The sequence below is a fragment of the Balaenoptera acutorostrata genome, chromosome 4, assembly GCF_949987535.1.
Source record: "Balaenoptera acutorostrata chromosome 4, mBalAcu1.1, whole genome shotgun sequence".
NCBI classification, from domain to species: Eukaryota; Metazoa; Chordata; class Mammalia; order Artiodactyla; family Balaenopteridae; genus Balaenoptera; species Balaenoptera acutorostrata.
This window is the reverse complement of record NC_080067.1, coordinates 41,257,305-41,281,795: the sequence shown is the minus strand read 5'-3', so window position 1 is coordinate 41,281,795 and position 24,491 is coordinate 41,257,305. Positions and strand designations below refer to the sequence as shown.

The 24,491-nt window shown below is 43.1% G+C and overlaps 1 protein-coding gene across 2 annotated transcripts in view; it reads right to left on the bottom strand.

The window, feature by feature from the left end:
- KCNAB1 (potassium voltage-gated channel subfamily A regulatory beta subunit 1) overlaps positions 1 to 24,491 on the bottom strand; it is a 399,751-nt gene that overhangs the window by 105,624 nt on the left and 269,636 nt on the right. For both annotated transcript variants that reach the window (XM_057546116.1, XM_007164817.2), the window contains exon 2: positions 12,773 to 12,816. In XM_057546116.1, coding sequence (XP_057402099.1) covers positions 12,773 to 12,816 — 44 coding nt within the window. The remainder of the gene's footprint in view (positions 1 to 12,772; positions 12,817 to 24,491) is intronic.

Genomic DNA, 24,491 nt, shown 5'->3' with positions numbered 1-24,491 from the left:
CTGGAGTGAAATATTTCAGTGACTCCTCGTCACAAAACAGATACATTCCAAGCTTCGTGGCATGGCTTCCAACGTTATTCATAATCTTCCCAAAGTCATCTCTCATCATTTTCTCTCCCATGTAGTTCCTTCTCCAGGCCATGCTGGTTTAGACTCCCAGCCTTCTCTTCCTGAAATTTATTTATCAATTCATTTAGAAAACACTTATCGAGCCCCATAATTTTTCAGAGCCATGCCAGATGGTGGGGTCAAAATGGCAAATAATAATAATGGTGTCTTTTTCCCGGAGCTCCCAGTCCAGTGGGGAAGACAGAAAAATACCACATCCTGGTAAGAGGGGTTGTGATAAGAACTAACAGGAAGCCTCTGTCTAGACGTGGATGGTCAGGAAAGCAACCATCAAGCCTGGATCTGAGTGAAGGGTAAGTAGGAAATGTTTTTATAAGGAATGCCTGTGGCTTTTTTTCCTTATCCATCTGACAGATTCCTATCCATCCTTCAAAATCCCACTGCCCCTATCAGCACCTTCCTCATGCCCCCGAAGAGGTGGTTGCTTCATCATCTGTGCCACTTCTGTGTCCTATACCTCTATCTCCCTGTCTCTCTACCTCTGTTATTGTTAAACTGCTTTTTTCCTTGTTTTCTCTTTGACCTGGCTCTATCCTACCCTGTTCATCCTTTCATACTCAGCTCAGATATTTCTTCCCCCAGGAAGCATTCCATGATCTCCTCTTAGGCAGCCCTCATATGTGTTCACACAGCACCTCATATTTCTCTCAGAGCCCTGGTCACACTGTGATTCATTCATTCATCCACTCATTCCATAAATGAGTATATATAAGCAGCTTCTCTGATCTAGGCATGTGTTCTGAACTGATAATCAAGCAGGAAATAAGTCAGACTAATAAGCTATCACCAGCAAACATAAATGCAAGGTGTCCTCTGGGGGCACGCAGCCCAAGGGTCTCATCTTGCCTGGGAATCAGGTCACTGCCCCCTCCCCGCTCCCCGCATGTGGGCTGTGTGAAGGTGGCCACTGGTGCTCTGGTGTGTTTTCTCTCCTGTTTCCCCAGCATGCCGTGTGGCACATCTTGTGAAGTCTTTGGACACACAAATGAAGGAGAGGAGTGCTGACCCCGTGCTTTCCAGGCACGACGGAATCAGCCTCAGTCTCTACCCTCTAAGAGCTCAAACTGAGACATGGGTGGCATCAGAGGCAGCCCATCCACCAGCAGGACCAGGGCAGCCAACCAGCCCTCCCAGGAAGGTGCTGGAAGGAAGGGTGACTGGAATGGTGTGACAGGTAAAAAAGCCAGACAGAGGGTCACTTCTAGAAATGAGTCTCAGGGCCAGTCTTGCCTTCTGTCTTCAGCCAGAAGCAGTTAAGTATCACCACTGAAAGCAGGTCGGCTGAGTTGGGCTACAGTTTCTGCTCAGAAAGGGCCAAAGGAAAGGGTGGCATAGAGCAGAGGGTGGAGAAACGGGAAGGAAGGTAGAGTAAGAGACTAAGAAGAAACATGACAAGTTCCCCCAGAAAACTTGTTTCTAGTAATTGCAAGCAGAGCCAAGCCAGGACCGTCATCTCCTGTTTCCTTCTCTTCAGCCTGAAGAAATCCCCATGGTTAGGCTGTCAGCTCTAATTTAGCTACCGCTCATTACCTCATCACCCATTTTCTGTAACTGCATGTTGGGTAGCCTCCTCCTCCTCTCATTTTAATTAGTAGTCAGATACAAAGTGAGCATTGATGGTATTTTCTGCTTTGCTCTCCTGGAGGTCCTCCTTTGCATATTCCAGGTGTTAGGATGAAGCTTTTATTTGTAAATGAGCCTCAGGTCTCCCAGATCCTTCAACATGATGGGGAAGTATTAAAAAGGCAAAGCTACGTATTTATCCTGCTGAGGAAAATTCTGTCCATTAGGCAAACTGAGGGAGCAGAAGGTAAACATGAGCTGACTCAGCAAACTCTGCGCATACCTCATGCTACAGAAAGGGCTGGGAGAATTTTGATTTTCAACCTTGGCTACCAAAGACATAGAAAAGGCTCAGATAAGCTAAAATAAGTGGGGGAAGGGCTTTCAGGATCCAGGGATATCTTTTCTTCTTCACTCAGAGCAGAGAAACTCAGAGCACTTTAAGCAAGAGTGCTTTAAATTTCCTTTAGGAAACTGCATTCTGTGGTTGGGGTGGATTTAAACCCTTCCCCAGCTTCAGGGGTGGTTCTTGATTGCCTGCAGTTCTTCAGTGACCGATTCACAGATGGATATATAAGGCAGTCAGAGCCAATGGGATATATGGCTTGGAGCATGTGCAGCCATCTTGTCACTCTGAGGGCAGCCTGAGAATGGACAAGCCTCCAGCTTGCAGAGCTCATAGTCTGATCCCTGGATCAAGCCATTTGGGTCCACTGTCCCTATGAGCCTAAAAATTTCTGTTTCTGCTTAAGCTGATGCTTTCACTTTGCTTCGAACTGGGTTTTCTGTTCACTGACTCTAGAAGGCTCCTGGTTGACTTAGTAGTGCTAAAAAGAACTGGGATTTTATTCCTAACTTCATCCAGCTGATGCCCCAAAGGGCTACATACAAATCTCCACACATTTCCCCTCAGTGTGTTAACCCACAGCAGCCTACCCCTCAGGCATTTATGCTGCCCTCCAGGAATGGCTCCCCATGGCCCTGCCTCACTTAAGCCAAGCACACCAGAGGCACAGCCCCAACCATACGAGAGGACAGCACCCCATCGGGTTCCCTCATGTTTTAGCCTCACTATTGGAGTAGCTCAATTGCATGGTTGATTGAAATTGAAACTTTCATTTGGGTTTTTATATTGCAAAGGGTATAGGAAGGAGTTCCCTGGCGGTCCAGGAGTTAAGACTCTGCCCTTCCAATGCAGGGGACACGGGTTCGATCCCTGGATTTAAAAAAAATAAGGGGGTATAGGAAAATAATCTTATAAATGTACTCTTCGTAAATGTAGAGTGTGTATAGGGCACAGTCTGGGTAAACAATATGAATACACTTGCATATACATAGGTATGTTTCTTCTTTGAGTACAGGAGCTATGGTAGGGCTTCATGAGGTCTTTAGGTCTTTAGGGCTGCACGGGAGGGAAAGTCATTCAGGGCATCCACACAGAAACAAAATGTTTGCACTCAGCTGCCTTCTCACTTTGACATCTCTTATGGGGACAGCTCACCTGATCATGCACCAGAATCACAGATTCTGGCCCCCATTCTGCCTGTGGAGCTTGGACGGATCTTTGTCTACCCTACTCTGGAGAATGATGCCAGGAGTTGTTTAGGCTCTGACATTTTCTAGTTCTGAAGTAGAGTAAAGGCACTTTCACCCAGCTGTTACCCTGGAGTCTCAGTGAACTTGACTGTTGCCCATATCACGGCTGATAGAGCTGGAGGGGGCCTTACATGCCTGGTCTAGCTGTTCACTTCTCAAGGTGGAGAGAGGCGGAGAGGGCAGTGGCTGCAGGCCCATGGAGACTGGAGGCGGGGGGTGGCGGGGAACAGGCGGCTGGTGGAGGGGCAGGAGATGCGGGCTCTGTCGTCTCTACCACTGGCCTTGAACAAGACGTTTCCCCTCTTCCTGCCTCTGTTTTTCTCAACTGTAAAGGCGGGGATGACTGCAAAGACTAATTCCTCTCACAGCTGTGAGACCATGTTTACAAATTGTCATCACTTCCAACACACTGCCCATATCTGGGTCTGGGGAAAACCTTTTCTCCCCCACTATCTGATGGTTTTGCAACTACTTGTTTCACTTTTGGATCACAGATTAACAAATGAGGGCTACTCATCCTTTTATAACTGCACTGAGGGAGATGTGTGTGTGTGTGTGTGTGTGTGTGTGTGTGTGTGTGTGTGTGTGTGTGTGTACACTTGAGGTTGCGTAGACTCTTCTGCTTTCTCTTCTCCAGTTCTTCCCTGAACCCAACTCTGACAATGTGTGGAGCATCAGGCTGCCCGTCTGTCACCCAGCTGTGTCTCAGCTCCTGACACCCTCTATGAGGGAAGCAATGGCACATGGCCGGCAGCCACTGATAATTCAGAGGGCAACCAAGTTGTCAGCAATTCTGAAAATGGATTTTATCCATCAAAGTAGAAAATGAGAAAGAAATATTCTAAAACAATTTTATAAAAATATAAATGCCTCTTCATTTTTAATGTGTATGCACCATGGCATTTATTCAAGGTAGACGTTCCAGGAAAAGTGACAAGCCTATAATTCTCTTGTTGTATGTTTAATATTCATGCACGATTTAAATTCTGTGGGTATCCTGGTCTTAAGATAGTTGACTTTGTGTTAAGCAAAAAAATTGGTAAACGTTCTGAGAAGAAATTGCCCTTTTAAAATTGTTTCTCGTGTCTCAGAGGTATTTTATAAATACTTAATGTTGTTGTTGTTATGTTATTATAATAATAGGAGAGATGGCTAGTTTACATTGGGTTTAGCAACAAGAATGAAAATCATGAAGGGTGTCAAAAATAATATCATTCATGTTAAACATTTAATGTCATGTTTTCCTAGTGTCAAAATATTTAGTGCAGTGAGAGCATCTCTAAGGCAGAGGGAGATGAGCCAGGAGTACATTCTGCACATATGCAACACATTAAGAAGAAGCCCACACAGTTTAGTCATAAGATTCACTGCTTTTGCTCTAGAAGGTTCCCTTGGCTAGGGCAGGGCACAAGGCAGACGGGCCCAGGTGGCAGGCGCTGAATGGAAGGGGAGGTGAGCTCAATCCGCCCGCCCCAGGAGCCTTCCCAGGACACTGGCTCCAGAGAACCCCGAGGCCAACCCTGAGCTGGCAGGTTTTCCTCTTGGCAGCCGCAGTTCCGGTGGAGATGCCTCAGCCAGCTCCAGGGCCTGGGCCTGGAGGCAGCAGCCAGGAGAGAAACACAGCCAGCACCTGGCTCACCAGATACCAGTCCACACACGTTGCCATCTCCTTCCACCTGGTGAGGACAACGGGTTCCAACCCTACCACTACGCCTCAGAATCATCGGGACAGTCTTTTAAAAACACCTGTGCCTTGGGAGACTCTTATTCAAAAGGTCTGGGTGGAGACTGGTTATCTGCTTTGTAAAAAGCACCACAGGTAATTCTGCTGTGCAGCCAGAGTTGGGAAGAAACACCTCTTGAGACACTCAGTGTCTCCAAGGTGTTAAAATATTTTACTTTATGACTTCATTCCTTCAAGGATGAAGTGTGAAAGGGCTGCCTGAATGAACACAGAACATGATGATCGTGGAGTCAGTTTGCTCTGCCTGGGAATTACCGCCTTGAGATTTATGGAAATCAGGCACCAAAGGCATAGGGTGTTCCTTCCCTTCTTCACTGCTAGATCCAGACCCAGCCCTGTCTGGCAGGAACACATAACGTGCCCTCCTGACCAGTGAACAGCCCAGGAGGACTCCTTTGGGGATGATGGTCTTCTACATGAGGATCCATATGTGCTCAGCTGAAAAATGAGCAAGTGACCACATACCCCCTCATCTGTGCTCCTCCCATCTTTCCATAACCTTGCTCACTCCCTAGAAATACCTGACTCTTTGCTTTGCCACATACACCTGTGCAATGTTTTACAAAACTAGCAAAATGCTTTTATTAGTTAGGGTTCTCCAGAGAAATAGAACCTTATAATTTCTTATAAAATTTATTATATATTTTTATATATAAATATTAATATATTTTATACTTATATATATTTTCTATATAATTATAATATATAATAAAATATATTTACATAGAGGGAAATTATATATATACATATACACACATATATATATATAGGGAGAGATTGATTTATTGTAAGGAATTGTGTCCCATGATGGTGAAGGCTGAGAAGTCCCAAGATCTGTCATCTGCAGCTCAAGACCCACGATAACCCATGTGTAGATTCAGTCCGAGTCTGAAGGCCTGAGGACCAATAGAGCTGATGGTGTGTAAGTTCTAGTCCAAAAGCCAGCAGGACCCAAGAAGAGACAACGTTTCATTTTGAGTCCAGGGGTCAGAAAAATCTGATGTTCTAGCTCAAAGCAGTCAGGCAGGAGGAGTCCCCTCTTATTCGAGGGGGCTCAGCCTTTTTATATTATTCAGGCCTTCAGCTGACTGAAGGAGGGCCATCACCCACATTAGGGAAGGCAATCTGCTTTACATAGTCTATGAATTCAAATGTTCATTACATCCAAAGTCATCCTCACGACACACCCAGAATAATGTTTGACCAATTCAGGCACCCTGTGGCACAGTCAAGTTGACATAAAATTAACTATCACATGCCTTTCTTCTTGCAAGCCTCTTATGTGGAGGGAAGCATGTATATCCCACAGTGAGTGGCACAGCGTAAAGTCTGCCCCTTTTGAGCACCTGTAGGAGCAGCTGCCTGCTGTGGGGTGTCACCTCCAGTGGCAGGAATCAGAAGGGCCTCCTGCTCCTAATGTGTGTGGGTAGATGCCCTTTCCATCTGCAGCAGTGAGAGCCCTGCTGCATACTCTGAGCCCCAACCCAGCCTAGACTCGTGTCGCTGTGTATAGAGTAGACCCCCTGGGCCCTGACGCATGTTGGGGATAATCCTTGATGCTGGGCCCTCTCTATCCCCTCTCCTCACCTCCATTTGGCCTTCTCAGTTTCTGTGTTGATACGCTACTGGAAAGCCAAAGAACCAGGTTGACTGGACCCCAGCATTTCATGATTTCTGACTTCCCCTGGATCTTCACTATTACCCACTGTGCATTTTGTCATTCCTTAGAGATTGATCCATGTACCCAGTCATACATTCAATAACTATATTTGTGCACCTACTACTTGCTAGATACTGTGATCTGCTGACAGTACAATAGGGGTGTAGAAAAAACAGAGGCGATCTCTGGGAGCATGGAGTCTGACAGACTCCAAAAGGCAGGTGTCCTAAACCTGTCCAAATACCTCAGTCCTCTGTATTTGCAGGTGACCTCAGTGACAACCATGCATTCACCCTTGTTAGAATTTCCTGGGTCTGTATTTCCAGCCGGAGCTCTCTCCAGCCCTCCCCATGCCCTCTGGGTATCTGAAGCTGAAGCTGGCAGGCTCTCGGGTCTCCTCTTCGTAACAGTGCTCCTGCGTCTCCTCTGTCCTCCTTCCTCTTACTGCTCCCTCCTGCATCTCCTTCTTCTGAGATTTCAGCCCGTCCACCTACACACCCAATCCAGGAACTGGGGCACCCTCCTCTGCTCAGGGAGACCTCTCATTCTGCATCCCAAGGTCACCAAGTCCTGTTTATTTTTCCTCCTAAAAAATCACCCTCTTCCTGTACATCTTTAATACCACTACCTCATCATCTGACTCCAGTCTCAACCCTTTCCCCCTCTAATCTAGCCTTCATATCATTGCCGGAAAACAATTCTGATACATCTTATCATGTCCTACTCCTGATCCAAGTTTTTCAATGGCTTTTCACAAGCTGGAGCAGGGTTTTAAAACTTTTTTTTTTTTGGAAGAAGGATGCTTTTTTTCCTTCAAAATGTAATATGAAGCACTAAAAAGAAATGAGCTATCAAACCATGAAAAGACACAGAGGAAACTTAAATGCATATTACTAAGTAAAGGAAGCCAGCTGCAAAGGTTAGATACTGTAGGATGTCCATACTATACGAAATTCTGGAAAATGAAAAACTATGGAAACAGTAAAAGGATCAGTGGATGCCAGGTGTTAGGGGTCAGAGAGAAATAAATAGGCAGAGCACAGAGGATTTTAAGGGCAGTGAAACTACTCTGTATGATACTATAATGGCAGATACCTGTCATTACATTTGTCCAAACCCATAGAATGTAAAACACCAAAGTTATACATATACCTAATGTAAACTATAGTCTTTGGGTGATAATGGTGTGTCAGTGCAGGACTGTAACGAATGTACTACTCTGATGTGGGTTGTTGATAGTGGGGGAAGTTGTGTGTATATGAGGTAAGGGGAAATTTCTGTACTTTCTGCTCAATTTTGCTGTGAACCTACTCCTGTTCTAAAACATGAAGTCATTTATGATATACTACATTAAAATTTTACATTTAAATTTACATTAAAAGCCATATTTATATTTGCATTTAGAAAAAGTGGAGCTACATTGATGGAAGCGGTGGCAATGGAAGGAGGAGGGCAGGGAGAGGTGGAGCCCTGTCTGTGCCTCATCCCCCAAGTATTCCCTGAGACCTTGGGGATGTAGGACTTGGAGGAACACCAGAGACCTAGAGGACTAGAGCTCAATGCCTTAGCAAGGCAAACAATGGCCCTCCTGATCAGGCCTAGCTTTCCTTCCAGGCTCGGTTCTTGTGGCTCCCTAATACCCTGCATTTGAAATATTCTGCACATACACTAGTGTTTCCCACAGTACCTCCTGCTCCATGGGTCTCCCTCCAGGCCACTGCTCGTGTTGCCCCCTCTGTCTTTCATCCTTCGCCCTCTTTCTCTACTTAATGACTCCCTTCAAGTCTCAACTCAAGCAGCACTTCCCCTGTGAAGCTGCTCCAGATTCCCCAGAAGACCTTCCTCATGCTTGATTCATCCTGTACTCTCCATCATGGCATCCGTCCAATGCACTGTCTATTTTTGCGTGCCTGACTCCTACTACGCTGTGAGAAGTTTGAGAGCAGGGCCCTTGCTTCTTTCATCTGGATATCCCCTGTAACCAGCATGATGCCTGGCTTCCTAAATGTTTGCTGAGGATGAATGAGTAAATGAATGAATGAATACATAAATTCTCTCTTCCTCTCTCAGAAGATGATCCCACTTCCCACTAGACTGAGATAACGTTCAATCACTCTTTGGTGGATTTTCTCCCTTCCCATCAGTTTCTTTGACTTTGGGTTTTGAGAGCAGTGGTCAGTGTATTAACAAACCAGTCCAGCCACAGCAGCCCACAGACAGGTTTCCACTTGATTTTTTCCCCCTATTCTTTTGTTAGCAGAACTGTGTTCCTTTAGATGTATCTTCAGTTCGTCCTTGGGTTATTTCACCTTTCTGCTCCCATTTGCATATGCTCGTAGTTTATCAAAAGGAAGCTTGGCAGGGCAAGAAATTCCCAGCCTGTCCTTCTCTGGTGGAGAAGAAAGTCAGAATTGTTAGCTTTAATATGACGTTTAAAGTACTTCAATAAAAGACATCTGTAGTCGTGTGATTGCTTGGAATATTTAATACTTAATTTTCAAGGCCTCAGTTGAACATGGGCTGTAACTGAACTGATATCCTAAGCCTATAACAGTAAACCCAGCTCCACCTGGACTTGAGAGCTGAGGTCTGCAGAGCCTGACAAATTATCTAAGGCTGGTGCATTATTCCTTTCTATGAATTTTTTTGGTCTCCTGTGGTTTACAGAGGTAGCTCAGAAAAGTTCTCAAAGAATACTTATTCAAGCTTTGTTACCTGTTTTGAATGAAGCCAGTCAATCCCATGAACTTCCTTGTTTCCTCCTAATTTTTCATGCAGTGTCTTATCACAAGCATTCAAGCTCTTAGAAAAAACTTGAAGCTCAAATCAGGACTTTCTGCTCCTGAATCAAGTCTGTTTCAAAGTTCACCAAAATACCTACAGCTCACACACAGTTTTAAAAAACTGTAGTCTGCCCTCTGGAGACTCATTTACATGTGGCACTTCATAGGCACCTGAATTTTTTATAGTCTTAAGGGCTTTTGGTTGAGTTTTCTCAGTTCTTTTGATGAAATTATTTTCCACCATAGATACTGATTCTATGAGATAATTGTGTATGATTGTTCACCGTTATTTCTTAATTCATATTTTCTTAAATTGTTATATTTCTTAATTTCTTTCAATAATAAATAGTGAATAGTTATTTACTATTAAGCACTCTCAAAAAAAACTAAGGTTAGAATATCCCTGATAATGAATCTACAGGGTCTTTCAAATACAAGTAAGTGGTAACAAAATCAAAGCCATAAATTAAGCAAATGTCAAATTCCCTTAGTCTTATGGTGAGCAAAGACCACCCTCACCTCCCAAATCATATCATTAAGAAGAATCAGAAAAACTCAGGCATCATTAGCCTTCAGTGTTTTTGCAATACTGTGAAAGGAGGCAGAAATTGTTGCCACTATCTTTTATTTATTTTTTATTTTTTTGCTGCCACTATCTTTTATTCATTCACTACCATCCCTTCCCTGGTCTCCACACTTCCATTCAACAGGGGTCAAGAAACCCTCCTCCCAATTCCTCCCCCTAACCAGCTTTGGATCTCACATCATCAGTCCCCCCCATGTTGCAGTCACTTACCCATCCCTAGTCAATCCCTCTCATCTGAAAATTTTAGCTCTGGTTCACTGTCACTCTCTCCAATACTAGTTTTGCCATATGTTTTAGTGATTTCAATGACCTCCAAAGTAATCCTGCCCTGAACCTTTATCTTTCAGGCCCTCGACCTCTTCTGGTCTACTGATCTTGCACTCAGCACAACCTCAGCCACTCTCTCCCAATGGACATGCCTTAGACTTTGTCATTACCAATAGCTGAACCCCCCATGACCTCAGTTTCAAGCATCCCCCTTTCAAACCACCACTTTCTACTCTTCCAACTTACTATCTCTGCTGATCTTACTCCAACAATCTTTTGGGCCTCTGGAGGTACAATTCACTGATCCTGCCCACTCTTCACTGTCCCTCTGCCTCCTCATTTTCCTGGCTTCAGTCCTCATTTTCCTCCCTGCTCAGCTTCAACCCCAAAGTCCACTGTTACAATCACCCCTCTGCATAAACTCTCAGCATCTCTGCCTCTCTTTTCTTATCTTATGCCCTTGAAAAACCCCACCTGGACCTGCATGGTTGAACATGACTGCAGGAAAAGCACACAGCCATAGAGATGGTCTCACTTCAAATTTATTAGCATGAATCTGAAGCAGGCCCTTAATGCTGTCTGGCCACTTTGATCCATCCCTTTGGTCCATTCACTCTTCTGCTCTCATCATCCTCTCTCTCCTCAAACTTTCAACACCTCCCTTTCATCCTCACTAACAACTGATGACCTTGCTTCTGATTTCACTGAGAATACAGAAGCAGTAGAAGATAATTTCTAAAGATACCGTCACTGCCACCCCATCAACCCACCTACCAGCCTCAAAGCCCATGTACTCTGCCTTCTTTCATGTTACTTTCCTCTTGTGTCCTCAAGAAATCATTCCAGGTATTTTTTTTCTCTACTTATCTTAACCATTTTTTTCCTTCTCAAAAGAATTTCTTAATCAGTATGTAAATATACTGTCATTTCTTTTGTGTGTAAAGGCACCCTCTCTGACCACACTTGCCTGTCCAGCTTCCATTCCATTTCTAGGCTTCTCTTTATAAAAATAGTCATCAAAAGAGCAGCCACCAGTGTTTTTCTTTCCATGCTCTCTTGAACCTATTCCAATCATGCGTGAGCCCCTGACTCCACCAAAACCGATCTTTTCAAAGTCATCAGTGACTTCCATGTTGCTAAACTGAATGATCAATTCTTGGCCCTCATCTTGCTTGACCTATGAGCAGCATTTGACAGGGTTGGTCTCCAGCCCTCTTGAAACGTTGGATTCTTAGGACTCCCTGCTCTCCTGGTTCTCCTCCTCCACACCCACTGCTTGTTTTCAATGTTCTTTGTTGGCTCTTCCTCATTTCCCCAACTTCTTAATGGGCTTCCCAGGTCACAGACCACGTGCTTTTGTTTTCTGTACTATCTATGCTCACTCCCTTACTAGTCTCATGGCTTAAACAGTATCTACATGTTGGTGACTCTCAAGTCATCCTACATCCAGCTCACATCTCTCTTCTAAACTCTGGATTCATATATCCATTTGCCTATATACCTCTTTTCTTGGATGTCTAATATGTCCCAAATCAATTGGCTCTCCCTCCTTCCTAAGTCTCTCTTCCTTCATTCTTCCACAACTCACTTACTGGCAACTCCATCTTTTCTGTTGCTCAGGCAAAAAAAACCCCTTGCAGTCATCTTTGACTCTTCTCTTTTCTCTTGCACCCCAAATAGAGTCCAACAGAAGATCTGCCAGGCTTGACCTTCAAAACATAGCTATAATCTGACCATTTCTCACTACTTCCTCAGCTACCATCCTGGTCTAGATTTTCTTAGGTTACAGAAATAGTTCTGACGATATTGAATTGCCTGAACACCAAGGCTGCCTTTTCCCTTGTCTGGAGGATGTCTGGAAGCTGTATGCTACCCCAAGTCTCACACTCAGATTTTACCATTTCAGATTCATTCTTATGATGTTAAAATTGCCATCTCTACTTACTATTCTTTAAGTATTTGCAGTTTCTGCGAGGAAATGTATATATAAAACCTTGTCCCTAAAACATTTAAGTTACATTATAAAAGTACATAAAATACATTAAAATATAGAAAAAAGTGAGAAAATTAGGCAAAGGGAAGATAAGGATAGAAAAAAATTCATATGATGCTGCAGGTGAGGTGAGCATACAAATACATGCCATGAGGTTCTTCACACTTGCTAAATGGGAATAAGAGAGGAGTCTCTTCCTCTAAGATGTGCTTTAATATCAGGTTTCTTTTTGCATCATGATAAGGCATCATGATCACAGTGGTTCCCTGGGTCTGAGAAGGGGAGGGCTGTGTGGGGCAGGAAAGGCTCAGAAGGAGAAGTGAGGCAATGTTGGTCAGGAAGTCCCTTCTCACCTGAGACTGGGTCCTGACCTACACCCCAGTCATTCTCTGGTATCCTCCCCAATCTCCCACCTCCCAGCCCACCCCCACATGATACCCTGAGTACTTACCAAGACCCAAGCAAGAAACTCTGAGTCCTGATTTTCCAAGATTCCTAGAATAAAAATAAAGCAACACATGGTCATTTCATTAACTGGGAGTATTAAATCTCACTTAAAAAATGTTTTTAATTGAAATACAGTTGATTGACAATGTTGTGTTAGTTTCAGGTGTATAAGTCTCACGTTTGATGCTGCTGCTCCTGACTAGAGCCATGGTAGAGGCAGAGCCCCAGAGGCAGGCCTACAGTTTGCGGAAGAGACTCTTTCATCTCCATTTGGGCACTAGAAAGCCCAAAATGTGCTTAGGCTCAGCGCAACAACAAAGTGGCCCCGCAAAACATAGCTTTTCAGCCCTAATGATCTTCTTCATTAATTTGCTTACAAATGTATTGTCTCTCTCCTTCTAGAATGTGAGTTCCTTGAGGGCAACTTGATGGATAAGGATTATTAAAAGAACAAATACAAAATAATCCTTTAGGCTATTTAAACTAAATTATATATATATATATATATATATATATATATATATATTTAACATCTTTATTGGAGTATAATTGCTTTACAATGGTGTGTTAGTTTCTGCTGTATAACAAAGTGAATCAGCTACACATATACATATATCCCCATATCCCCTCCCTCTTGTGTCTCCCTCCCACCCTCCCTATCCCACCCCTCTAGGTGGTCACAAAGCACCGAGCTGATCTCCCTGTGCTATGTGGCTGCTTCCCACTAGCTATCTATTTTACATTTGGTAGGGTATATATGTCCATGCAACTCTCTCACTTCGTCCCAGCTTACCCTTCCCCTTCCCCGTGTCCTCAAGTCCGTTCTCCATGTCTGCGTCTTTATTCATATCCTGCCCCTAGGTTCTTCAGAACCTTTTTTTTTTTTTTTTAGATTCCATATATATGTGTTAGCATACGGTATTTGTTTTTCTCTTTCTGACTTACTTCACTCTGTATGACAGACTCTAGGTCCAACCACCTCACTACAAATAACTCAATTTCATTTCTTTTTATGGCTGATATATTATTTTTTTTAAAAAAACTACACAGGGACTTCCCTGGTGGTCCAGTGGTTAAGAATCCACCTTCCAAAGCAGGGGACGTGGGCTCGATCCCTGGTCGGGAACTAAGATCCCACATGGTGCGGGGCAACTAAGCCTGTGCACCGCAACTACTGAGCCGGCGCCCTCTGGAGCCCGCATGCCACAGCTAGAGAGAAGCCCGCATGCTTCAACAAAGAGCCTGTGTGTTGCAACAAAAGATCCTGCATGCCGTAACAAAGATCCTGAGTGCTGCAACTAAGACCCGATGCAGCCAAAATAAATAAATAAATAAAATAAAAATAAAAAAGCTGAAAATGCAAACCTAAAAAAAAAAAAACTACACAAAATTCCTACAAGAAGGTCGGATAGTCCTTAAAGGATTCTTTCCTTTCCCCATCAACACCTTTGCTTTTCATCCTTAAAAGTTAATCCAGGGAAAGGAAATATATTTTCATTCTCTAAGTAGGGAGAGAACTAGGTGCTCTAATCTTCACTGTAAAGTGTTTGTCTGTGGAGACCGAGACCCAACCCATTTTCCTGTCATCCACCTAACTGCCATCAGAGAAGAAATCAAATTCTCAGAGAGAGGATGCCTCATAGAATTTTGTAGGGGTCCAGTGTGAGGAGATGAATCTTACACTATTGAAACATGGTAGAAAAGTATATTCCTTATTCTCTGATCAGATGCTCTTATAACAGCACAACTTTTCTCCTTGCTTCTACCCAAACAAAACAGCACCAACTTATCCAATAAAATTTTCCACAGCTCGGTTCTTCCAGGTTCTCTCTTGATTCTTCCACAGTTTGCCTTCTTTAGAGCTAGTAACCAGTGCTCTTGTTTTTGCATCTATTTCTTTTCCCTGCTTGCTATTATTGTCTATAAAATTCCATCTAAGCAACACATTGCATTTCCTAGCATGGTCCAAAGTGCATCACACTGCAAAGAGTTGAAAGACCCAGGTTTTTGTGCATTTGTTCCAACTAGCTAGGTGACCTTGGAGACATCACTTCCTTCCTTGGAGTTCAATTTCTTCATAGTACGATGGGGTATTAATACTTGTGCCATTCATTCAGCATCACTGTGGTGGGGCTGGAACATGATAATGTATGCTAATGTGTTCACAGTAAACGAATGCAAAGCGTAATTATTTTTGGTGCTTTCTGACTCTGCTCACCCTCTCACAGACATAGTGCTAAATTTTCCATATGAATTGGATATGTCCACCTGGCAGGAAACTATTGCGTAAAGGTATGTGTGAAAAATATTTTGAACTGCTAAATAGGAGAAAAATAATTGGACCTCTCCCATGAAAATAATTTGCACCAGGAATTTCTCTTTTAGTAGTTTCTCAGAAAACCACAGGATGTACAGCCAAAAGATCTTGCTTTGTGGTCTAAAAGTCTACTTTTTTTTTTTTTTTTTTTTTTGGCCGTGCCACAGGGCATGTGGGATCTTATTTCCCCGACCAGGGATCGAACCCATGCCCCCTGCAGTTAAGCGCCGAGTCCGAACCACTGGACTGTCAGGGAATTCCCAAAGTCTGCTGATTTTAAAGGATAGGAATCTAGAGCAAAAGCTATATAGTGGGGAGAATAAAAAAAGACCTACACCAGAACAAAAAAAGCAAAAAAATACATAAGTGACTAACAGTCTTCCAGGTAGAGATACTTGACATTGATGAATTAGTGAAGATTTATTCACAGGTTACCCTGTTCAAGGCAATGTGCAAGGACATGTGGATACAGAGAGGAACAAGGCACAGTTCTCTGCCTGTAAGGAGTTCTCTATCCTCTACCTTTTCTGAGGGACACAGAAAAGCAACCATATAATCACAATACGGTGGGGTATATCCTCCCATGGAGGTCTTTGAGAGCACATGGAGGAGCTATCTCAGGTTTGTATTTGCATAACTATGTGGGTGTCACGGGGAAAAAGATCAAGGTAAGGAGTTTCATGTAATTTTAGTATCTTTCAGTGACTCTGAGCACAAGAGGGAACCGTAACTTGGTGCAGAAAACTATGCAAAGGAAGAAATTTTTCTAACAAACTCAAATAGGGCAAGGTTATGACACTGGGCACTTACTGAGCAGCATCTCAGCACCCAAGGTAGGGAGACCTGCCCTAAGCTTCCTTACGACAGTGACTTAGGGAGATGATGGTCACTCTGCTATGGGTGTGGAAGGCCAAACTTGAGAAACTTGAGAACTGTCAGCCAACACAAACTGCAAAGTAACAAGCACTCAACGTGGCCCATTTTATTGCCATTGCTGTTTAAACACCCAGGCCAGATTTTCTGGAATGAAAGCCTTAGAAGATTTTGCACTGTAGGAAAAGTTCGATTAGAGACAAATATTGATACAGTGGTGATAGGTCCCGCACTGAGCCTTAGTGTTTTTATTTCCTTTAACTCTTTCTCTGAATATTTTTACCTGCTAGAAGGAATGATTACCAAATAGAGTTGGTTGTTTTTATTTATTTTTTATTTTTAATATTTATTTATTTATTTATTTGGCTGTGCCAGGTCTAAGTTGCAGCACGCGGGATCTTTAGTTGTGGCATGTGGGATTTAGTTCCCCGACCAGGGATTGAACCTGGGCCCCCTGCATTGGGAGCAGGGAGTGTTAGTCACTGGACTACCAGGGAATTCCTTACAGTTGGTTGTTTTTAAAGTGAGAGGTATCTTCCGTGCATAAGCCATATCTGGTCTCTAAGTCTTATTCTTTCCAGGGGTAATCCCACGTTCATGTCTGCACAATACTGAGTGGAGGTAGGGTGACTGTTTAGCCCCTCTGATCCATTTAAGCTCTGCTGGATAACAGAAGCCCAAACACTTGACACATTTGATCTAATGAGCCCAAAATACATCATCTGAAAGCTTGTTTGTGTGGCTATAACACCGAATAATGGCCAAGTTTACACATCATGCTGGGCTGTGACAGATGTCCTGGAACCTTCTCTATCCCAATCATATGGAACTTTCATGCACACTTCATGACCTTGTGTGACATTGTGCATTGAAACAACTTAATGTAATTGCATTTTATTTCTTAATTCCTCAGCGTTAGCACAGGTGAGGCCACAAAAAGATTCTGTAAGCACATCAAATGTATAATTAGATTGAATTTCTTTCCCATTTGATTCAAAACAGTTGCATTGTACTGGTTTTCCTATTTTATCTGTGTCAGATATACCAGAAGGAAGTCTCACTGTGTTCATTTTTAGTATGTGCTCCTGTTCAACTCAAAATAAAAGCTCCTCTTTCCCAGGTGAACCTGAGCTGCTCGTCTGCTAATATTAGAAATGAATGACATCAGTATGGGGGCATGGGACACTTAGCTTTGTCAGTCAAATTTTGGAAATCCTAAATCTTAAATCAAAGCTTCAGGAAAGAGTTACTGCAGAAGGGATATAGCTTCTCGAGAAGCCACGGTTACATTTCTTCTTTCTGAAGGCAGAATTGTCCTCTCAGTGTCTGAACTTGTTTTAGGACAATGGTTAGTCCCATGGCAGATGCATTAAATATAATTTCTAGTGTCATTTTGTGGAGCATCCACCATGCACTTTTTATTTTAAGGCGATAACAGAATTGTGAGAACTAAAATCCAGTGTCACTTAGGCACAGTATCAAATGCCATTTGATGCTTACAGGTCCTTTACAAATCAAAGATGCTTAAAGCAGAAGATTAGCAACCTAAATGTGCTGTTTTAAATTGCTTGCTTCTGAATACGTATATCTTAGACATTACTCACAGTTGTAAACTGCTTGGAAGAGAGGAATAGCTAGCTAAAATAGGTACCTTGCATTTGACCAAGAAAGATGCATATTGCATAGGACAAAAATCCCTTATTTAAAGGTTGACACAACAGAGACAACCTGAAAGCACATGTAAGGGACTCCAGTGGCCTTGTCAAGCTGGCAAAAACAAGTTTGGTTTGACCTGGTTTTCATGTGCTCAGATCATTACATCATCTGCTGTTTTAGTCTACTTGAACAACTTTATGATCCCTCTAAATCGCACTCTGCTGTGTGCGGTGCCTTACCTGGAAGCTACTAGTCAAATCCGGGGTATGGAATGAAAAAAAAAAAAAAGAAAGAAAGAAAGAAAGAAAGAAAGAAAGAAAGAAAGAAAGAAAGAAATGTACATTTAATCTTTCTTGAAAAATCCAGAGCAGAAAGTATGTGCATTTGTCAGCCAGCCGGTTTTGATAGTTGTATGAGAACATACGTTTGACAGCCATGAAGGTGACTACAAATGGTAATAACATTTTCTTATGAGGGCACCGCTCATCACTATTGATAGTGAATAATGATTCATTTGGAAACCACCAGGCACATAAATGATTTAGCCATGCATTTGGATGACAGACATTGATAAGTAGCACAATGACACTTTCTTTCCTTTATCTAAGTAGCAGCAAAGTAGAATGGGATTATTTCAGATTTTTTGATGTAAAGGTTCCAGTCATTGTCTGTTGTAAATTCCAACTAGGTTCTTATTCATTTTCTTTGGAAATATAAAATCACCTGTTGGTCTGTGTCATTCTAGAAAAGTCTACAGAAGTATGGCAAAAAGAGACTTCCCTATAATTAATTAATTAGTTCAATAGAGATGTACCGAGTTTCAACTACATACCAAGCCTTGTATTAGGGTGTGGGGATGGGCTGAGTAGCAGACAGTTGCTGCTTTCATGGAGCTTACATCATAGAAGGGGAAACATGTCAAACAGTGAATTGATTGTTTGACCATAGTACTAAATAAAAGAACAGTATGCCCTAAGTGAAAAATTGCCCTGTTGGGAAAGCTGACCTGGTCTGGATGGTTAGGAAAAGCTTCCCTAGGGAAGCAGCATTTAAACTGAAATCCAAAGAAGTAGGAAGTAACTTAATGAAAAGAGTAGGGATCAGCATTCCAAGCAGAGTGAACAGCACATGCAAAGGCTCAGAGGCTGGAGGAAGCATGGGTAATTGAAGAACGAAAAGAAGTACAGGTCAGGGGAAGAGTAGGGTGCAGAGTGAGCCCAGGTGAGTCTGTTGGGGGTGGTACGAAGCAGCTGAAACTGGGCCTTACCGATTATGTTACCGATTTTGGTCTTAATATGAAGGAGTAATGGAAAATTGCTGAAAACCTTAAGCAGGAGAAATGGGGTGAAGGGAGGCAAGAAGAGGAGCTTGGAGGCTGCTTTGGCAACGATGATGAGAAGTGATGGTTCAGATTCAGTCTAGGTATTCTTAGTGGGCAAAATCTACAGGACTTGGTGTTTGAATAGGAGGGTGAAAGAGAAGGAGAAGTAAGGGTCCATTCTCAGGTTTCTGAATTGGGCAGCTGGGTGAAGAAAGGTGCTTTTCACTGAAGTGGGGTTCATTCGACAAACAGAAGGGTTTTGACCACCTTTGGGCATGTGGGCAAGATATCCACATTAGTTGCCTGGAGCTCAGAGCAGGGAGAGGGTTTTTCCGGGTATCAAGGGTAACGAGTGCCATGGGCTGGGGTCAGCTGCAAAGGGAGACAGCGTTCAGTTAGAGAAGAGGGGGCCAAGGCTCGGCTTTGAGGGGCTCCAACATTATAGGTGGCCAAGAGGAAGCTACACTGGCAAAGGAAACTGAGAAGAAGGGGTCAAGATGTAGGAGGAAACCAGAAAGTGATGCTGTCAAAGCTAAAGGTGGGTCAGTTTCAACAGGGTGTAAGTGGCCAGTACTGAAGGCTGCGGGGAGGACAGAGGAACGCCCTTCACGTTCAGCCCCACAGCGACTGCTGACGACTTCTGGGCAGTCATTTCAGTGGTTCTCTGAGTGGTTTCAGTGGTCCTGTTCAGTGGTTCAGTGGTTCTGTGAGTGTCAGGTCGGTCAGACTGAGGAGGGGGAGGTACAGAAATAATGCTTACTAACTGTGTGTGACCTTGGACAGGTTACTTAAACTTTTTAAGTCTCTTTCCTCATTCACAAATGGGGATATTAATAGCTCACTGCTTTTTATTTTCCAAAGAGTGAGAAAATATAAATACAGTACCAGTCCCAGGATACTTCAGTGTTCAATAAATGCTATTTACTTTCTTCCTTTCTTATTCTCTAGGAAAACTGGTGTCTCAAACACTGAATCTGGTGAGGTTCTGGTTCAGGTACTAAAGCTGTTAGGAGGTTGCCTCTGTGGCTTTCAAGACCTACTTCTGTGACTCTATGATCCTCTTACTTCGTGGATTTGTGCTTAGACATTGCAAACTTCCTGAATCTATTTTATGTGAATTGTGAGTCATTTTGCTATAATCATTAGGATAGTGGGAAACAGGGGATAAAGATAGATAAGGGAGGTGAAGGAGAAGGTGACACTTGGTTGGTAAAGGCAGTTTGGAGAAATCATGTGGGTCTGAGAAATTTAGAACCTTTCTTCCGTGATTGCCAGGAGGGAAATGGAGTTGGAACACAAAGTTGTGTGGATGGGGCAGAACTTGGATGTTCTGCAGGGGTGGGGATAGGGAGGAAGGTTAGAAATGCTCACTAAAATCTACTTATCACTTCAATAAAAGTTACTCACTGCTTTTTCTGTCTCAAGTATCCAAGGCATCAGAATAGCTGAAACTCAATAATTCAGAGTCTTAAATCAGAAGAATCTAGAACCTTTATCTCAGGGCATATCACTTGGGGTTCATGAACTTGAATGAGAAAAAATACATTTTTATTTTCACCAACACCTAACTGAAATGTAGCTTCTCCTTCAAATATGAATGTAGGCAAGAAACCACAGAAGTACCCACATTAACTGTTACTTTGCCACCAAAAGGAATTACAGGTATTTTTCTACCACATCACAGTTGCCTCAAAAATTTCAAAAAATTATTTGCACTCACCATTTACACTCATCACCTTTTGGAAATTGTGGTATTCGATGCACTCCTAGAGCTTGTTGTTTAATATATTCACAAAGAAGTGCATAGACTTCCCTGGTGGCGCAGTAGTTAAGAATCCTCCTGCCAATGCCGGGGACACGGAGGAGCCCTGGTCCGGGAAGATCCCACATGCCGTGGAGCAACTAAGCCTGTGCGCCATAACTACTGAGCCTGCGCTCCAGAGCCCGCGAGCCACAACTCCTGAAGCCTGCTCACCTAGAGTCCGGGCTCCACAACAAGCAAAGCCACCGCAATGAGAAGCCTGCACACCACAACAAAGAGTAGCCCCTACTCGCAACTAGAGAAAGCCTGCGCACAGCAACAAAGACCCAACGCAGCCAAAAATAAAACAAATGAAATAAAATAAATAAATTTTTAAAATAAATAAATAACTAAAAAGTGCTTTTAAACACATAACATAAAATATACAGAAATCCGATTAAATGGAAATACAGTTCAAAATATTTAAAATCCAAATTTGTGACCTAGTAAGACATGCACTTCAAAAAAAAAAAAAAAGATTCTGAAGAACCTAGAGGCAGGACAGGAATAAAGACACAGACAGAGAGAATGGACTTGAGGACACGGGGAGGGGGAAGGGTAAGCTGGGACGAAGTGAGAGAGTGGCATGGACATATATACACTACCAAATGTAAAATAGAATAGATAGCTAGTGGGAAGCAGCCGCATAGCACAGGGGGATCAGCTCAGTGCTTTGTGTCCACCTAGTGGGGTGGGTTAGGGAGAGTGGGAGGGAGACACAAGAGGGAGGAGATATGGGGATGTATGTATATGTATAGCTGATTCACTTTGTTATAAAGCAGAAACTAACATACCATTGTTAAGCAATTACACTCCAATAAAGATGTTAAAAAAAATAAGATATGCACTTCTTTGTTTTTTTCTTATAAACTTATTTATTTTTGGCTGCATTGGGTCTTCATTGCTGCACACGGGCTTTCTCTGCTTGCAGTGAGCGGGGGCTACTCTTCGTTGCAGTGCACAGGCTTCTCATTGCGGTGGCTTCTCTTGTTGCGGGGCACGGGCTCTACGCTCGCAGGCTCCAGTAGTTGTGGGTCACGGGCTCTAAAGTGCAGGCTCAGTAGTTGCTCTGCAGCATGTGGGATCTTCCCGGACCAGGGCTCAAACCCAGGTCCCCTGCGTTGGTAGGCGTGTTCTTAACCACTGCGCCACCAGGGAAGTCCAAAAGCACTTTTTCTAGGGAGTCTGTAGGCTTCACCAGACTGCTAGAGGGGTCCGTGCATCAAGAGTCTCGAATGTAGCTAAAAGATAAATGTTGTTTAAAAAAAAAAGCCTCTTGGTTCATCCATCTGCCACAAAGCAACATGAGTTTACAAGCATCTTTTTCAAACTGGGAGGGAAGGCAATCCTGAAAAGTTTTGAAAGTGAAATTAAATATGCCATACCCTAGAGCTACTATTTAAAATGTGTATAATAAAGTTGATAGTGTTGGTGTTTATTATCCCTTTGTTTAATTTTAGTAAATTACAAAACATTTTTAAGGCCCTTGCTGAATTTACTTCCAAATTCAGGCCTGCTGCTTGTATTATCTCTACATGGGTATAAATCCATGACCCTAAGGTCTCCCATTACAGGGCTCCTCAAGGGCCTCATCCACCCACCTACAGTCGGGGAGTCTGCCATGCTTACCCCTGAGGGCAGAGGAGACGGAAGAGGATTTGCCATCCCCGGGGCTCTGGGTTTCAGCCTCATGCACGATATTTCTTTTGTAACAATTTACTTTAATGTGATTCATTCATTCAACCATTTATTTCCTATTTCATTCCGTATTATATTTGTGTTTGTTTTAACATAAAATCACGTTTCCTTCCTAAATCTTCAAGCAAGTCTGCTGTCTCAGAGATGTGCCAAGTTGGTCCCGTGGCTTTCCTAGGTGTCCCTTGGCACCCTTTGCTGTCCCAGTTTGAGAGGCGTGGCTATAAACTATTATCAGTCATTTACACCTTAGTGTGAAGAAGTTTCAGAGCTTTTTCTTACATAGTTTGGAGGGATTAGAAGGAGCAATCAAGAAATAAAGCACTAAACCTCTGACAGAATTGGAAGGGGGAATAAAAGTGGAGTGGCAGGAGGATGAAGGAAGTGGGCCCCCGAATGGGAGAAGACACTTTTCTACCTTCCAAATTTTGTCCAAGATCACATCTCTCCTCACAACAGAATGATCACACTTTCCTATGTGAATATCACACATGTACTTGCATTTTCAACACTAAGAAGAGAGAATCTAAAGATTTCAAAGTTTTCTTCACCCTGGGGTGATGATTTATTTTCAAAGAAGTTCCACAAGATGAAGCAAAGGTAAAGCCTTCTCTGTCATCTACTTTGTAATGAGAGCTGTGTTAGTTTCCACTGTAATGAGCTGTGTAGTTTTCAAAGGCAAAGTAAAACAAACAAAAAAGCATCTGAGACAGAGCTCATGCTCCACATCTTCCCAATTCCGTTTACTGTGCATGAATTTCTTGCTTTCTCTTTAGAAAGTAAAGTCAGCCATGTGACGGAGACTGAGGCGTGAGCCTGACTGAGGGGCAGGGTGATATTTAAATATGCCCTTAATCAAAAGTATAAGGTTGCTTCTAGCCATTATGCATTAGTTTGCCTTTCACTTTCCTTGACAGAGGAACATAAAATTAATGCCTGTTTTCTCTGTGTGCCCAATCCTTTACACCTGCTGTCAGAGTGCCATATATCACGGCGCATATTGTACTCATTGTGTACAAGGTTGTTTCTCCTTCCAGACTGAGATCTGTGAGGGTAGCAACTGTGTCTAATGCATCTGTTTATTCCCAGCACTTAGCAAAGTCCTGGGCACATAGGTGGTGTTCAGTGATGCTCACAGTGGGTGCTCTGATGCCATCATTTTGCTGTGGATAAAGACTGCATTGTCACTCACTTGTACTACTCTTGTTGGCTAGGGAGGCTCTGTGGTTTACTGGGAAACACTGGGCAGCATAGTGTGGTGATGATATACTTATAGTGAAGAAGTGCCTGTACTATTTCCTATCATTGAAACCTTGGGAAGTTACCAAACCTCTCTGTGCCCCATAGTTACTGGGGATAATAACAGAAGCTACCTCACAGGGTTGTTGTGAGGTTTAAGTGTGAGGATTAAAACCTTTAAAGTAATGCTTCACACATGGTAAATGCTAAGTGCAAGCTGTTATCAGATAGAGACAGGTTTGAATCCAAGCTCTGTTCCTGGTAGCTATGGACATCTCATTTCACCTCATACAGGTTCCCTCTTCTGTAAAATGAGTTACTATGCCCTCCCTGAGTGAAGGGATACAGTAAACATTGTAGCCTTTCACTCTTTCAACCAATGTAGGTGTTAAGGCTCCTTCTTCTATTTTACAAGAGGCTGGAGCTTGGGAACCTGCTTAGCAAGATGCATTCTATCCCCACCCATACCATTCCTCTTCTCCCTCTGACCCTTCACTTAAGTGTGGTCACTGTTCCAATGGGAGGGTGAATCCCAGCCCTCTAGTATTTACAGCCTCAAAGCCTAGAGCTGGGGCTAAAAGGAGAGTCATGACCAAGGTCAACTTCTATGTCCAGCCTGCTCTTACTTGTTGGTTCAGTCAGTCCACCTGCAGGTCACCCCATCTGAACTTTCAGTGTACACTTCAAATCCAGAATATCAATCTGTGGCCCCGCCTCTACCCCCTCCAAAAAATAAGCAACATATTTTAACTCCCACAGACCTCTTCCCTCTCCTTTGGCCTCCACAACCAATCAGTCAGCAAAATCTGAGGAGCCCACTT